Here is a 17,223-nt window from a genome sequence, read left to right on the forward strand (position 1 = left end):
TTTTCAACACATTTTCCTGTAACATATTGTACTGCAACCTGCAGTTAAGACCAACCACTGCCAGTCCTACCTGGAGGTTACATACTTACCCTGACCCCAGCCACCATCCTAGCCTATCTTTGCCCATATATGGTAAGGTGACCAGACGTACCCGATTTTCGGGGACAGTCCCCGATTACAGTGTGCTGTCCCCGATGAACAAGTGTCCCCGAAAATGTCCCCGATTCGTGACAATGTTCAGGAATTTCGAAAATATCTCACATTATTAGTAAAATAATAAAAACAAAATTTAGTCAAGTGTGCAGTCGCAGAACGGAACTAACCAGTATTTCAGGTGGGCCAATGAAAAGTGGAATATGCTAGATCGATCTAGCCTAGCACTCTTTCGTAAAGTAAGTAAATTGCATCTAAGAAAAAGCTACAATTTTTGAAAATAAAATTGATTTAAAAAGTGCTTCTAAGTTTCATTATTTTACATCTAAGCACCTTAGGCACTTGAAAATTTTCCAAAGGGGAGGGGGACACCCCCTCCCCATAGACCCCTCCCCTATATCAGTCAGGAAATAAATGTCCCTGATTCCAGCCAGGCAAATATGGTCACCTTAATATATGAATTTAAGAGTAAATGAGCTTATATAACAGATTGTTCTAATAGTACTATATACACATTATTACTATTGAATACAGAGCCTCAACAACTGGAATAACCTGTCTTGTGTTATTATTACATTATAGTTATTTATTAATTTTCTAACAAGTTTACATTTTCTACTTGTAAACATTTGAAAGACAGTGAAACTTAAGGGGTGAAGAGAAACCATGATCAGGTCAAACATTTCAATTTTATTGGCACAAAGAGGGTAAAACACGGCATGTAATGGTTAAAACAACAAACTTGGTCAAGACGATGGGTTGGCAGTAGGTAGGGTGGGACTGAGGAAAGCAAGATTAATTAATAAGAAATTTACATCTACATTTCATTTAAACTAATAATTAAATACATTCAATCCATTATTCATTGATTAAAAGTATACTCAAAATATACAGAAACAATTGTGATATACTTCAGCAAATGGATCAATCATAGAAATAAATTGAATCAAGAAGAATTAAAGAGATATATAACAGAGCAATTCAGAATACAACAATATATTTCAACATACTACAACATACTTAGTTTGGCCTAAAGAGCTATTGATGAGTTTATAATTCTAATCTGATGTGAAATTCATTCTTAGTTTTCAAACATATTTTCAGTTCTTTGATATTTCCAATTGAATAGTCCTTCACTTAAAAATGATTTGTTTTTACTATAGAAATGTGTATAGACATACATATTCCACAGAAAAAAAATACTGCACAAACAATTTTTACAAAATAATTGAAATCATTTTAAACAATTCACTGGGTTATATTAAAATATTAAATAAAAACAATTTGAACAATGTTAACCTCTCGATTGCTGAAGAACACAAAATTGCTCATGACAAAAATCACAGGTAAAATTTACCTCCAAATTCAGATATTTTAGGAAAACCAACATTACAACTTCAATTTTTTTGAGAGGATGATGACTTAATACATTTGCTAGCTCCTCTCACTATTAGTCTGCATTGCCTCTTCTCAATTTGTGGAGGAGGAGACGAGGAGGAGACGCGTAGCCAGGAATTTGCCAAGGGAGGGGCGAAACTGTAGATTCGGCACTGAAAACTATCTAAGCGCCACCATGGTTGGCGCGAAGGGTACAAGAAAAATTTTGGCTTAGAATGCCTCCCAGATCGCTGGAAATGGCACTTCCCAGGCCTTGTAAGCTGCATCTTAGCATTTTATCTTTTGAAAATACTAGTTAGCAATATCATAAAAACATTAAAAAAAAAAAAATTTGCTCAAGGGGGGGGGCGGCTGCCCCCTTCGCCCCCCCCCTTGGCTACGTGCCGAGGAGGAGGGAGGGAAGGAGGAGGAGGCAGAGGGAGGGAGGGAGGGAGGGAGGGAGGGAGGGAGGGAGGGAGGGAGGGAGGGAGGGAGGGAGGGAGGGAGGGAGGGAGGGAGGGAGGGAGGGAGGGAGGGAGGGAGGGAGGGAGGGAGGGAGGGAGGGAGGGAGGGAGGGAGGGAGGGAGGGAGGGAGGGAGGGAGGGAGGGAGGGAGGGAGGGAGGGAGGGAGGGAGGGAGGGAGGGAGGGAGGGAGGGAGGGAGGGAGGGAGGGAGGGAGGGAGGGAGGGAGGGAGGGAGGGAGGGAGGGAGGGAGGGAGGGAGGGAGGGAGGGAGGGAGGGAGGGAGGGAGGGAGGGAGGGAGGGAGGGAGGGAGGGAGGGAGGGAGGGAGGGAGGGAGGGAGGGAGGGAGGGAAATGGGAGGGAGGGAGGGAGGGAAATGGGAGGGAGGGAGGGAAATGGGAGGGAGGGAGGGAGGGAAATGGGAGGGAGGGAGGGAGGGAGGGAAATGGGAGGGAGGGAGGGAGGGAGGGAAATGGGAGGGAGGGAGGGAGGGAGGGAGGGAGGGAGGGAGGGAGGGAGGGAGGGAGGGAGGGAGGGAGGGAGGGAGGGAGGGAGGGAGGGAGGGAGGGAGGGAGGGAGGGAGGGAGGGAGGGAGGGAGGGAGGGAGGGAGGGAGGGAGGGAGGGAGGGAGGGAGGGAGGGAGGGAGGGAGGGAGGGAGGGAGGGAGGGAAATGGGAGGGAGGGAGAGAGGGAGGGAAATGGGAGGGAGGGAGGGAGGGAAATGGGAGGGAGGGAGGGAGGGAGGGAAATGGGAGGGAGGGAGGGAGGGAGGGAGGGAGGGAGGGAGGGAGGGAGGGAGGGAGGGAGGGAGGGAGGGAGGGAGGGAGGGAGGGAGGGAGGGAGGGAGGGAGGGAGGGAGGGAGGGAGGGAGGGAGGGAGGGAGGGAGGGAGGGAGGGAGGGAGGGAGGGAGGGAGGGAAATGGGAGGGAGGGAGGGAAATGGGAGGGAGGGAGGGAAATGGGAGGGAGGGAAATGGGAGGGAAATGGGAGGGAAATGGGAGGGAGGGAGGGAGGGAAATGGTCCAAAGGAGGCTGCTTGGGATATCATATAAGTTTGACCAGATCCACCACTTGCTCCTTTCCCCATTCCTTCAGGGTCTGCCGATTAAGCTAACCTTTCTGGTTCAAAATCCATAATGCAGTTCACAAATTTTTATTTTTTAACAATGCTCTTTACCTACTGTTTATTTCATTCAAAAAATTTGAAGATTTTATAAAGAAGGTGGAATCCTGCAGAACAAAGAATGTAATGGAAGGAACCCAATAAAAATTAACAATCCCTTCAGTATTTAACTGCCAACACCTTGAGCATATTTTGTAAGAAAAAAGGAAAAGATTTGTTTAATATCTTCTTCACTGTTTTTCTCATACACACAGCATATAATTACCACAGCTTGTTAGAGACTGTCATGGGATTTGCTTCTTAACTAACGGTGTCCTATCATTCATTGTGCTCTTCATACCTTTCTTGAAGGTTAACTTTTTTAACTGCGCTACATCGAATAGACTTAGAACTATACGGGAAGCCTCGTACTGCCCTCTGTCACCGCACTCGTACAAGCATCCAATCAGTGTCTCCACATTCCGGCCTTCATTATTGCTGATGGTGACGCTGACCAGATCTGAGTACGAGGCTGGCCCAGAATACAATGTAAGCGGCTCAGACCATTGCTTTCCTTCGTCTCTGCTGATTCGAATGGACATGTTCTCTCTCTTTCTCTTGTGTGCAGGGTTTGAGAAAATGAGTAATTTGTCTCCTTCATGGTTAATGCTTAAGACACTCCCCTGCAGAAATACAAGAAAGAGGACTCATTGAACGTAGAGACTCTGTCACAGTTATTATTTGATGCATGTCCACTGTTAGAATTGGAAATAAAATTAAACAGTTTATAGGCATTGCTTGTGGCAAAATTTGAACACTACTTTTATTCCAATATAAGAAAATTTGTGTTATTATAATTTCCACTCTTCCAAGTCTCATTCAAAAAAGAAAAATAGAGCTGTGAACAGAAGACCAAAAATTTAGATTTGTTTTTCAAATGTAAAAATTACTGTTTTATTGAGATCACTAGGATCCTGAGTAAGGAAATTCCCAAAACTTAAGTTAAGTATTTATTACTTAATTCATAATTATATAATTATATTATTACATATATCCTTAACAAATGCCTCTATATGAAAACAATATTTTGCAGGAAGTCTAGCTTTTGGTCTTACTTGGTAATGTGTTTTGAGACTTGACAGTTGTTTTTACATGTTTTAAAGTTAAAAAAGGTCAAACCATGACAACTTCTGCAAGCAATAATTTGTAAAAGAAAATTTTGACAGATTCAACTGGTCTGATGGGTAGTTTGAATCAAACATCTTTGTGATTAAAAACTTATCAATCATAGGTCAAGAAATGTCACTTTACTAGTGAGCATTTTTCTGTCTATGATTTTCCCTCTTGTTAAGTGACAAATTAGCATAGAGTGCAAAGGTTAAAAAACTGCTATGTGTGAACACATCGCCACACATACGTTTGACCTCTCTCTATTGGGGTGGGGGGTGGGGGGGGGGGAGGTTTTTAGCATTGAAATTTCAAAAGATGAAAGCATCAACTTCTTATGTTTGTTTCTAGTCAAACAATCAACAAATTTCGGGTGGGAAATTTGCCAGAAAAAATCAAAACGATGCAATAGAAACGTGCAGATAATTTCATCAAGGATGGGATGTATTTCATCAAGGATGGGATGTATTTCATCAAGGATAGGATTGCCAGGTGAAGACAAAGGGGAAAAGGGATCAAATATGAAGACAGACATTGCTTATTTATAAAATCTCACCTCACAACCACCACACCGTATAAAGTCAGGGATGCAGTGTGCAAGCCATCTATAAGTACCACTGGGCTCGGTGAGATCAGTTAATACTGTATCTATTGCAATTCCATCTTTGTCGGTGATAACGCTCTGTCTATTCTTAGTGAGTTCCTTGGTACGGCTGTTAATAAACAATTTGCCCCCAGGGAGTTCAGCAACCTGTAAAAATATGATGAACCAAGAAAATTCCTTGTTCTTTAATTGCCACGTCAACAACCGTATTCTAATGAGTGATTAATGGTAATAGTACTTACTGATGTGATGCTATAACAATATCATAATAAAATAAAATATGTATTAATTAAAGCAAAACAAATTGTGATCCTACAGTTAGTTATACATTTAACAGGCAGACATATTTCATCAATGCTAATTAAAGGTACGTTCCGACCTGTTACAATCTCTCCACCAAGAAAATAGTAACAAAAGAACTGTTTAAGCTCGGGGCATCAATACAGAGCTATTAGGGTGAGATGGAGATATTGAAATAAATGTTACAATATCTTTATATGGTTTGTATTTAGATTGAGACGTTGGAATATTTTAATTTAATGATATTGCTGTTAGGATGCAAAATTTAATATTAATATTTTAATATCTGGAATTTTAAGTTAATTATAATTTGGATATCTGAATAATGATATATTACAATATTCAAATGCAATTTCTTAATATTTATATAGATCTAACAATTAAGATTTTTGTAAACATGCCAGCTGATAATAAGGGGTTTCCCTCAACCATATGTCGAGTTCAATAGGAACAAGATGTTGGGATGTGTTTTTCTATTAAAAGAGTGGAACTTTACTCTTCAAGTGTTCTTCTAAGTGTTCATTAAAAGCCAGATGTCATGAAAATGCAATGGTGGTCTCAAAGGAAAGGAAAATGTTAATGCAATTTCTACATAGCATCACAAGATAGTTCAATAGGAACAAGATGTTGGGATGTGTTTTTCTACTAAAAGAGTGGAACTTTACTCTTCAAGATAATTCTTATCTTGTCTGTCGGCCAACTTCACATTACTTCACGATTTCACATTCCTTCACAATTTCACATTCCTTCACAAGTTCACATTCCTTCAATGGTTGCGTTGTACGTTTTTAAAAGATTGTGACAAATTCAACATAAATTGCAGATTTGAGATGCTTGTTCGGTAATGAAATGCGTACCTGACTTTCGTTTGCATGGACATGCCTTGTGTATTTACGTCTAAAGAGACGCATACATGCACGTTTACAGGGACTAGGGTTATAGGTTGCTGAATCTATTACTCTCCCATGCCACTCTTTACCACCGTCATCACTGTAAATGATGCAAGTTTTGCCTTCTGATCTGTAAAAAGGAAAGAGTTTTTTCAACCGTTCTGAAAGAGCAAAGAATGACAAAATAAATTTAAAAAAAAGTTATTAGTTGAATATTTTCAGCTTCAGACCTATCTGCAAATTTCACATAGACATATATATTGGTGTGTTAGCTCAGTGGTTAACACCGGTGCCTTTCAATCATAAGGTCCCCGGTTCGAGTCACTCCCAGATTAATGTATGTCGTCCAGTTACAGAGTTGTTGACAATTAACAATTCATAATCATGGACGTTGAATATGAATGTAAGAGACTGACTTCGGTCAGCTTGCGGCTTTGATAAGCCAATTAGCCTTCTTCGCAAGGCTTCTTCAGTAGGATCTAATATATATATATATATATATATATTTATATATATATATATATATATATATATATATATATATATATATATATATATATATATATATATATATATATATATCACAAATGATTTTCGAGTTGGTTAGCATCATGCATGTTTGATCTCTAGAGTAAGGCAAAATATGTCACCAAAAACAGAACTAGTATTGTTCGATACATGTGGCAAAACGCCTACAGTGGAATTACGACCTTCCTTACCGGTTTCGAACCTCTGGACATACAATCAGCGTCCATAGCCTAGTGGTTAGGGTGTCCGCGTACAGAGCAGAAGGCCCGTGGTTCGAATCCCGGTGGAGGCTGAAAGTTTTTTCACTGTTCTTGATTTTCCAACTCATTACGATTTTCATTTATATATATATACATACATACATACATACATACATACATACATACATACATACATTACAAAGGAAAATCATTCTAAATGTGTCACATTCCTCGAAGGATGAATCAACAATAGGAATGTAACGCTAGTTGGAAGAACATGTGCCATGACATCACAGACCACCCAATATGCTTCACTTCCTCAAGAGAGGGTTTCTCTGATAAATATAGTTTATTTCAAAACAATGATGTCTAGAGTTAGGAGAAAGTTATTCAGATGGGCTTTTCAAAATAACAGAAAACAATCATTTTCTTTTCCCATGTACGTGTACCGACAGTAGAATATCGCTTTGAAGAATTATATATGTTGGATCTGCCATCGTTGCATCGAAAGTGCGGCGATTTGAGTAGATTTAAAAGTGACACAGAAACGACTAAACTCACATTTCTCCGAGGGAATGTACTAACGAACTTGTGTATATTTAACGATAATAGAATGACAAAAACATGTGGTTTGGGAGCACACAACTAACAATATGTAACTGAAATTTCAAGAAAAGAAATTGTAACTCTGAAAATTTTAAAGAACAATAGGTAAAAATGCAACTATCTTGTGACTCACTTTGCCAACGACTGGTTAAAGCTCTGTTGTACTGTAGATTTCCACTGACTACAATGCGATCTTTCTCCGTTAGGATACCGTGGCCAGGCCCTATGATAAGATATTAAATCTGAAATGTTTGACATGCATCTCAATCTACTGCTTGTTTTCACAACTGTCTGAAAAATTGTGTGTTTGATGAAGAAATTAATAAGCAGTGTTATAGTATATACTCAAAATTTACTCTGTACTTGCATGAGGGCCTCTTGTCTAGGTACTCTGTACTCAAACGCAATCGCAATAGTTAGTAATTTTAATATTTTTTTAAACAATTTAATTATAGGCCTATCCAAATATGACAACATTTTCATCATCACCAAATGATTATGGAAACTACCAGTTGAAAGTTACACTCCTTCAGGAGATGTAAGATACTACAGTGCTCAGCACACACAGGAAAATGCACCCAATGATTTAAGTGGAATTGAAACGACCAGAAGGTAAAAATGTCCTTGGGTTTCTCTAATATCTTTTTTGCGGCCTCAAAAGCATATTTTACACCTTCTTGAACCTGACATGAAAGATTAACAATAAAGTTGCCTGCACTAGCCTTCGTTTGCTTATCAGTATGCTGTATTAGCCCCAAATAGGCTAGATATTCAAATATTTTGTCACCTTTGGTAAAAATTCTTCAACTGTTTTCATTACAACCTTCCAGTAAATTTTACTCACTGGGATATTCAGTCATCTTGTGTGTTCTTTAAAAATGTCTGAGAACAATTTGGAGAGTAAAGGCCTCAAGGAAAGTACTTTTTGAAGACTTCTAGCAATTATAGCGTGCTATAATTTGGGGCCTAAACAGTTTGTAAAGTCTTATTCACCCATACTATGGATAATAAAGTAAATCTGAAGTTATGAAAATTAGTTGTAATGAGATTCTTGGACTACTTGGACCTTAAAAGGAAGTACGTGGTATATGTAGCAAATCTGGCTTGAACTTAAAGAATGTTGCAGTTAAGTAGCACATGTTGGCATGGAGCAGTAAACTCATCTTTTTCCCCATAAGTTATATATGCTGTGGTTTTTATGACTCAAAATCTGTCTCATTGTCTATATCAAATCTCACTAGAAAATGAAGTAAACCATTTGAAATTTCCCAACCATATATTTAAACAAATCAAAAATCACTCCACTACTCACCTGGTGCATACAGTAACAGGTCTGTTTGAAGAATGTCAAGGACGTTTGTTATCTCATTCGGCTCATCCCAGCTCTCTCCGTTGTTTGAGCTTTTACAACAAAATACCTTTTGTTCATACTTATCACCAACAATGAGATCTCTCTCCAACTTATCTATAGGAAATCTAGCATACACTAACAGAATGTTACCGTCTTTATCAACCACGGGACAGGGATTCATGGATCTGAAAGACAACAAATCTTTGTTATGTAATAGTTTCTCTCTAAAAAAACTAACAAGAGATGGGTGAAAGAGTAGGAAAACTAAATGTAGCCAGGGAGGATGGTTAATTGAAGTTGACCAACCTTCTGACATTCCAATCAACTGTTTCCAACAGAATATTTCCTAGCTCGAATGCTATCTCTTTGGTGCAGCAGGGAAATATTGCCTGAATTCTCAGTGATACAATATAACTTACCAGTCATACACATATTCCATTTCATCTTTGACAAATTGTCTCTTCTAGCATCACTTCAAATCTCAAAGATTGGATAAAAAAAAGTATTCCACATGAAAGAAATTTGTATTGAAGTAGAGTACAGAAGATGACAACCAATGATGATTCCAATGTATATATATATATATATTTGTCTAATAAAATTATATGTCTAATATATTTTGTCTAATAATAATAATAATAATAATAATACATAATATATATATATATATATATATATATATATATCTATATATATATATATATATATATATATCTATATCTATCTATATATATATATATATATATATATATATATATATATATATATATATATATATATATATATATATATATAATTATTTTTTTTAGACAAAAGCAGCCAAATAATATGATTCATATTTGACAAGTAAGGAGTACTATTTAGGTAGGAAATTGCAATCTACTACTAGTCTTCTAAAAAATTTAATTTGGAGGAGAGCAGCATATTTTCATTAGAATGACTGTTGAATGGCAGAACATATGCCTACAGAGAGCTAAAACATGCTAATTGGTTGTTTCAAACATGAATAATTGCTAAAATAGGATATCTCACGATTTCTGTGCAGGTACCTTAAACGTTCTGATATTTAAGGAGCTTGCATAAACTGTCTGTGGAATATTAACTTATAAAGTACAGTCTGGTTGAATATAGTCTGATGATGACCCTTACCACTTTGTCTATCTCCAATATCACACAATTGATTCCAAAAAGAGATACACACATAGTATATAAAGTACTTACTTATGACTGAACTACACTTTTCATGTACTTTTGGACAATGTCAAAAGTAACTAATTCTGATGTACTGTACAACAAGTTTGACCAAATCAATGAGTTATAAAGTTCAAAGTGATATGCTATCAACAAAGTATGTACATGATACAGTTCTATTTTCAAAGTTACAGATTATGAAACTTTATGCAGGCATCGTAAATAATCTGATAGTTTAAATATTAGGAGACCTCAAGTGCATGAAGCCTAATCAATTTTAAAAGGCATTGATAAGGTAATAGTTATAAAAAAAACAAAAAAAAAAACATCATGCAGTGCAGAGGTATATTGAACAGAAATGACTTTATGAAGCTTAGGTCAAATCTGTGGTTCTGTTGGAGTATATGGAAATGACTCTTCTCCAATTCAAACTCATACATGATACACATGGTTCTTTAATTGTTCTTACATTTTGGTATACTTTATATACCAGCAGTGTTCGACTTTTCCGGTATCGCATCGCAAAATGCGATCCAAAACGACAAACTTGCGAGACGTTTCCAAATCAGCATCGCACATTGTGCCGATTTGTGCGATACAAATTCCTAGTCAGATTTGGGAGCAAACACTCAAACCTTAACTTACGAAATGTCGATCACAATGTAGAAGTTATAATTTATTGAGTTTATACTCAATGTACAACTTATTCACTGGACCGTATAGCGAAAAAAATCCCTGAAAAAATAATATCCTATCATAGTTAAGTGTAAAGCAAATAGCCTGACCACCTCGGCGGTTACGGATCTCACGTAACTAAAAGGTTCCCTGGCAACGTGCCAAAAAAATGTTAACAAACAGGTGTTACACAGGGGATGACCTCACAGTGTTGGGAAGGTACCTGGGCAAATTCGCAGCACATGTACCGTGGTACAGTAGTTGGGTATAGGGTTAAACACTGCAGTTGTAAAAATGTACGCATAGTGCACGCTATTCATTGTTAGGCAGTCTAGAAACGGGGCTTTGCTGAACGTTGTTTGTTTCATAATATGGGAAGTTTTGTAAGTTGCACTTTTTAAAGATTGAAAGACATTAAATCTCTTTTCATTTTATAACATAATATAGCTACTTTAACTTGTCATTTTAAAATTTTCATCAGTTTCGTGACAATTTAAATAAAAAAAGTTGTCAGTATTTTGCATCCTCAACTGCGAATTTTTTCATCGCCAGACATCGCAAAAAATGACAACAATTTTCGGGGGCTTTCGCCCCCAGGATCCCCACGAGGGGTTCTACCCCATGACCCCACCATAGCCCTAAGACGGGCCCCTGGACACCACGCCTTTATGCTCGCACGTTACGCGTGCTAGGCAGGCGAACACCGGCGGGAAATCGGCAGTGTGTTGGCGGGAAATTGAACAAGGTTTTCCAACACTGCTGAACTGTGCAGTTACTGTATGCATCATGTTCAAGGTTTTCACGGAGGCCTTTGAGGAAATGAATGGTTAGTACAGTGTATATATGCTGCACTAATGCTGTGTGTAGGCCAAGGTTCACGAAGGTCATTGGTTATATTCGCGCGCCATAGAAGTGTTTTTAGATGTTACGGAGAGTCAGGTTTCCATGGATATTAATCGAAAATGAATCTGAATTTAACTGACGCTAAAGAAATGGATCGTCTTGGGCAGATTAACAAATCATTGCAAGTATAAATAAGTACAGGTAGCTCTGCTGTTAAAAAGTAAAGTTCAATATCGGTTTGCTGTTATCGGCAATTATAGGCAAAATTTTACCGATACCGATATGCTGCCGATATTGCAAATATCGGCCGATACCGATATTGAAAACGATTATCGTAGCAACACTAGTATAAATAGTAATAATAAACAAACATTTTCTAGTTAATACATTGATCGCCAACATTTGGTCCGTTTTGTGGTAATTTCAAAACTGCTATTCAATATTGGGGAACTGCTATGCAACAAAAATATTGTATAGCAATTGTCGAAATTTGTTGCTATGCAATTTTTTGGCCATAAGTCGAACACTGTTAATACCAGTTGTTCATGCATTATTCTTGTACGATACAGTTCAAGAAAATATCTGCTTACTTCATTCTTGAATTTTGGCCAATAACACCAAAAATATCTTGTGTCTAATAGTGGTCTAATCGGCAAGTTTTCAAACATAGCTAGGCTACATGGAAAATGTGCACGGATGAGAAACTGACAAAGTGTTGGCTACCGACTTTCACTCATGTATCACTTGTTGAAAAAATGGCAATTTCTCAAGTACTTCAAACCAGTTTTCAGTTTTAAAAAGTCTCCTTGGATAGCCTGCTTTCAGCTATAAGTTGTCAACTAATGGCATGTGAATTTTTACCTTTGGCAAGATAGAATCTAGGGTATAGAGAGTATGTGGAAGACTGGAATGTGCAGTTATAAAATGCAATCTCAAATTACTGCTTTATCTAATTAGCTTTATTATATTCATTCTTCAAGAAGCCAGAATTATAAGTTCTGATGGGTGATACCAATGATTTCTGGGTATCTACATGTAACTTCCAGAAAAATGCCTCCTGTGAAATGTGAAAAGATCACCTTTTTTTGTTGTTTACCTGTAGCCCTGGCCTGATGGAACAACAACTATCACATTTTTGTCCCACTCTGGCTTTCCGTTTGTTACTTTAGCTCTTCTCAGAATAATATCAATTGCCCCATGGTCTGCACTGGTCTGTATCCTCCCTTCGCAGAATGCTAATATCCAATCTCCGTGAGAGACAATGGCTGGAATTCTGGATAAAGATATACAATATTGCAGCATAATAGCAAGCAAAAGAGGGTACATGGATATGTTGATTGAACAAAGTATTATCAAACAAATGAACATATTTCATGATGCTGTTGACTTATTTGTCTCCCAGACTGATGAATGACATCCTTCTTGTCCGTCTGTTCTATCAAGGTCTTGTAAAAATTGCTCAAAATGTATCCCAAACTTTAAAAAGGGTGACTTATATAGTAAAGCCACTTTTTTAGTCTTGATACATTAATTTCCAAGAAAAAATAGAAAATTTGAGTAAGAAACCTCTGTAATGTGGAAAATTCAGCTACCAATGCAGCTATTAAGTGAAATATTACTAGCTGACTTTATAGTAGCCTACAGTATAATGCTTCACAGACTACAGATCCAATGGAGTAACAGCAATTGCTATATGCACATTAAATACCATATCCAATGGAAACCAAACGTTGAACTCTTTTGATTTGGGGTATTTGCGTTTCAGACTCTGATCATGTGTATATAATATTCTCAGTCGGACAATTGCAAACCTTTAGTATCAAATACATGAATAGTCATGATATTGTTGAAATTGATGTAACATGCACTTACCTGAAAGTATGGTATTCTGCCGTTTCACTTTTTAGCCCTCTTTCAAAAACAGTGTCATCTGCAATTAAGTTTATCATACACAATATTAATAATTACATATAGAGTAAATTGTTCTGTGAGAGAAGATGGCAAATATGCAAAGAAAGTTTGGCATGACCTAGCTAACTTTGCCTAACTATAAGCTATGTATAGTAATACAAGTAGGCCCATAGTCAGACTTTTCATATATCTGCTGAAATAGGCCTATAGCCTAGGTTTAATAAAGAACCAGCTAGCAAAGATTCACCGATGTCAATTGACTAGATCTCCATTTATTTAGATGACATCATTCCAACATGGTGCATGCACTGAACATTCAGTCCGAAAAGGACTAGTAAAATTAGGATAGTAATATTCTTTTTAAGCTAAATTTTTAAGGCTAAATTATTCTGTATATAACTGATTACCTATATATACCTCATATGGCATGGTATCTATTATGAAACACTTTCATCAGATAAATTCACCATCTCAATAGCAATTAAGTAAGCTCAGCTAGTGTTCTAGCTTGTCTCTCGATGTGTTTTTTGCTTTCACAAGCATCAAATGATTATGTAAATTTACATCGTTAGGACTACAGTAAATGTCCAATTCATCTACCCGGTACGGCAAGACTAATGTACATGACCATTTTTATTACTGGTAATCCAAGGACATGATTGTTATGGTGATCAGTTCTGTTTCAAGGATATATGTTCAAGTTTAAAATACCTTCGAGGAATATCTATTTTGTTCAATTAAGATGAAAATCCAAAACTGAGATATTGTACTGGAAGTCTCATTATTCGCAATCATCACTTATTGTGCAAAATGATGCTTTTCATGTGAATTTCAGGCTATGCCGGAACTATTCAAGGATCTGGGTTAATTGCTGTTTTTTGGGAGTTAATTTTGGTTGCAAACAAAAAACAAATGTTAAAAATTAGGTTCAAGCTGTTTCTATAAACAGCTAGGGGACTAAAGATTGAGAAAGATTCAGCCCGTTTTTCATATTTGCTGATATTCATGCACCAGCACAAGAAACCTGGGGACATTTCTGGGGACCTTTTAATCTGTGGATGGTACATCAAATCCAGGGAATGTCCCTAGAAATCTGGTCACCTTTTCCTAGGCCTGGTATTTTTTTATGAATATATATTAATAGGCTTACTTATATCAGTTCAATAATGACTGTTTCTGTTCAAGATTAAAAATGAAAGAAATGGCCTCAATTGATTATGTCTAATTGTTAGGCCTCGACCTTTTTTAATGTGTACACCTAGGCTAGATCAAAGTGCCATCGAGTCCAACTGGCCCAATATATGGAGATCTGAATTGCCCCTTTATAGTTGCGGTGTTTCTACTGAAGTTATACAAACAGCCCAATCGAGGCCCTAGCGTACTGCAAATTTATAAAAAGAACTTTCTGACGAACGTCGGGGTACCCGTTGGCCTAACGTTAAGGTTAATGTTATAATAAAGCAATCATCATTGTACTACTATTTCAATTAAGGGACCTGTTTTGGATTGCTAGGAAGTTTTGCTACTTAAATCTTTCCTTAAACATTACCACTGAAAGCAGTGGCATTTTGGCGCGATTTCAACTGCCAAATGCGGCGCAAGTCATATTTATAACCATTTGGGTCGAAAGTGTAGGCCTGCATCACCCTGTTCCGATCGCACAGTACGGTACTTAGGCCTATAGATCGCCCGTCGGTACTTTTCTTTTGCCGCAGTTTCTTCTTCGTTACCCACCTACTGATCTGAGGTTAGTCTCCCTCTCTTACTATTTATCTTAGCTATATGCACAGTTATTGTATATTCTTGTCACCATGGAAAGTAGGAAACTACCTGGGCACGAAAATCCATACAACGAACCCACGTACTGTTTTGCACTCAACCCGAGTCCCCTGACTGACTGTGTGGTCATTGTCGGGTGTGTACATATCACGCTTCCCCTAGAACTAGAACGTAATATGTTGCAAAAGGCTGAGAAGCGAAAATTCTTGACTATTGCTCTAGACTTACACAAAGAAATGCCAACCTTATCTTTGCTTGCAGTGCACTGTTATAGATAAGGCCAAGATCCATGATATGACATAATCCTTTAGAGATCTATAGAATAGAGACTTACTTTTGTACAATGTCACCAGATCAGTTTGAGACGAATGGCAATTACTGTCCATTTTTGTGGGCTTTCCTTTGTGCCAGAGTTTCCTCGCAAAACGCAAAAACAACCAGAGATGATAGAGAAGACAAAAGCACATAACGTACGTATGTCACACTAGCTACATATGGGCAGTTGACGTTTGTACATACATTAGAGATTCACATGAAATGCCAGATTGATATTACTGTTTTGTCAAACAGAAAGTCATATTGACTAGTCCACAGTCACTTATCTAAAGGTGAACTTTATACCTAGCTACAGTCGATCAGTTAAAAATTAACCCTCAGCGGACAATTAATAAATACAGTGCAAACCGTTGTTAATGGATGTAGACGGAAAGTTACTCAATAGTTAGAAGCAATTAATGTACTGGTATAACCCAAAGTTACCCAAAGCTTAGTCTTTACTTTCCAAAATAATTCCATTTTGCCATGTCGACAATGATAATTAAGTGTTAATTGATCTTTTGTACCAACTCGAAAAATCCTGTTCTTACACGATGGCCCAGAAAGAACTTGAACTATGATGGGCCTTCAGTTTATCTGGAAATTTCGAGCTCTGATGTCAAGATGTTGGTATATCATGTAGTGTTGAATAGTTATCTCAATACTTCTACTCAATATCATCATTTATGTATAGTCGAAATTTCTTTAATTGCATTTCCCCCTGGACCACCAGTACAGTATTTGAAAGCCTCAAACTCCTTCGGCCCTGGACATTTCAGGAGACAAAAATGCCGCCAGCAACTTTTGTTGAAGAATTTAATATAATTTAAATTTAAAACTGCCCTGTTGTTGAAAGCATTCAAATACTGGAATTTGTGGTATGGAATGCACTGCCGATCTATTTTGTCTGAAAGTTTGGTTCCTCACAAACAATTTGTAAGTTTAGATTTTATGTCCGTATGAGGTTTGGAAGTGATTTACAATGATTGTTAAATTCTCCTGGTAACTTTTCTTCGCTTTTTGCAACCCCTGTCAATCCAGAGAGTACTATGGAATAATTAGCATATTACAAGCCATTCAGTGGCATATTACAAGCCATTCACTCCCCCACGGAATTTTTTTGAAAAATTGAACATTAAATGGTGCATTCTGATTGCATTTGTAACAAAAAGCAGAGGAGATCCAGTGATATTAAGACATTGGTATATCAATGATCACATCTATTTAGCAGTAGCAGGTAGAAATTTACACCAAGCAAGATCTCAGAGGGGAGCAAAATAATCACATATAACATATTTTTGACTGCTGGACCAGAGTTTTATGAGCCTTTGCAGAAGACAAGACCAGATTGTGGGAGTCTCCCTCCCAACTTTGCCCCAGACTGTGAATGTATACTTTCATTTATTCTTGCATATCAGACAAGGCCCACTTTATTAGTAAATAATTGAACATAAACACAGTTTTAACTCATTCCTCTAAGCTATTTTCATCACTCAATTAGGTTCACATCTGTTCAGAATGCTTTGCCTTTGACATGGGGATACACTGGGCCTTTAATGACATTACCTTCTAAATTACTGTACAACCATTGAGGTTATTGCTGGTAGGCATCCAACACTGTAACATAATAATGAATTATATTTGGTTCTGGTTTCATCTTGTTTATGTTGCAAATAATATTTGAGATTTCTAATAGAATTGATCGGAAAGAGACAATTAGTACTATAAAAACACATTTCAGTGAAGAGGCACAAGAAATAACTGATAAA

General features: G+C 37.5%; 1 protein-coding gene across 6 annotated transcripts; it reads right to left on the bottom strand.

The window, feature by feature from the left end:
* Positions 1-3,031: 3,031 nt before the first annotated feature.
* On the bottom strand, positions 3,032-15,712 carry LOC139967697 (sialidase-3-like). 6 transcript variants are annotated; one of them, XM_071971714.1, is made up of 8 exons: positions 15,191-15,314; positions 13,322-13,379; positions 12,546-12,722; positions 8,702-8,925; positions 7,523-7,612; positions 6,023-6,216; positions 4,818-5,012; positions 3,032-3,777 (listed from the first exon to the last, which is right to left on the bottom strand). In XM_071971714.1, the coding sequence occupies exons 1-8, from the start codon at positions 15,267-15,269 to the stop codon at positions 3,400-3,402; spliced, it is 1,395 nt and encodes a 464-aa protein (XP_071827815.1). In that variant the 5' UTR covers positions 15,270-15,314; the 3' UTR covers positions 3,032-3,399. The 6 variants fall into 6 exon arrangements, with proteins under 6 accessions (XP_071827815.1, XP_071827814.1, XP_071827812.1 ...); XM_071971713.1 differs by having other exon boundaries at positions 13,322-13,385; positions 15,191-15,292; XM_071971711.1 differs by lacking the exon at positions 15,191-15,314 and adding an exon at positions 14,910-15,072 and having other exon boundaries at positions 13,322-13,385.
* Positions 15,713-17,223: the final 1,511 nt, after the last annotated feature.

The sequence above is a fragment of the Apostichopus japonicus genome, chromosome 5 (assembly GCF_037975245.1).
Source record: "Apostichopus japonicus isolate 1M-3 chromosome 5, ASM3797524v1, whole genome shotgun sequence".
NCBI lineage: Eukaryota > Metazoa > Echinodermata > Holothuroidea > Aspidochirotida > Stichopodidae > Apostichopus > Apostichopus japonicus.

What these genes read in the sequence shown, in the direction of transcription:
- LOC139967697 (XM_071971709.1), bottom strand. Translation starts at nt 15,606, where the DNA reads ATGTGCTTTTGTCTTCTCTATCATCTCTGGTTGTTTTTGCGTTTTGCG. An exon ending in GCAGAATACCATACTTTCAG is followed by an intron (nt 12,723 to 13,321) that starts GTAAGTGCATGT and finishes ATCTTTATCCAG; the next exon opens with AATTCCAGCCATTGTCTCTC. An exon ending in TCCATGCAAACGAAAGTCAG is followed by an intron (nt 5,013 to 6,022) that starts GTACGCATTTCA and finishes ATATTTTTACAG; the next exon opens with GTTGCTGAACTCCCTGGGGG.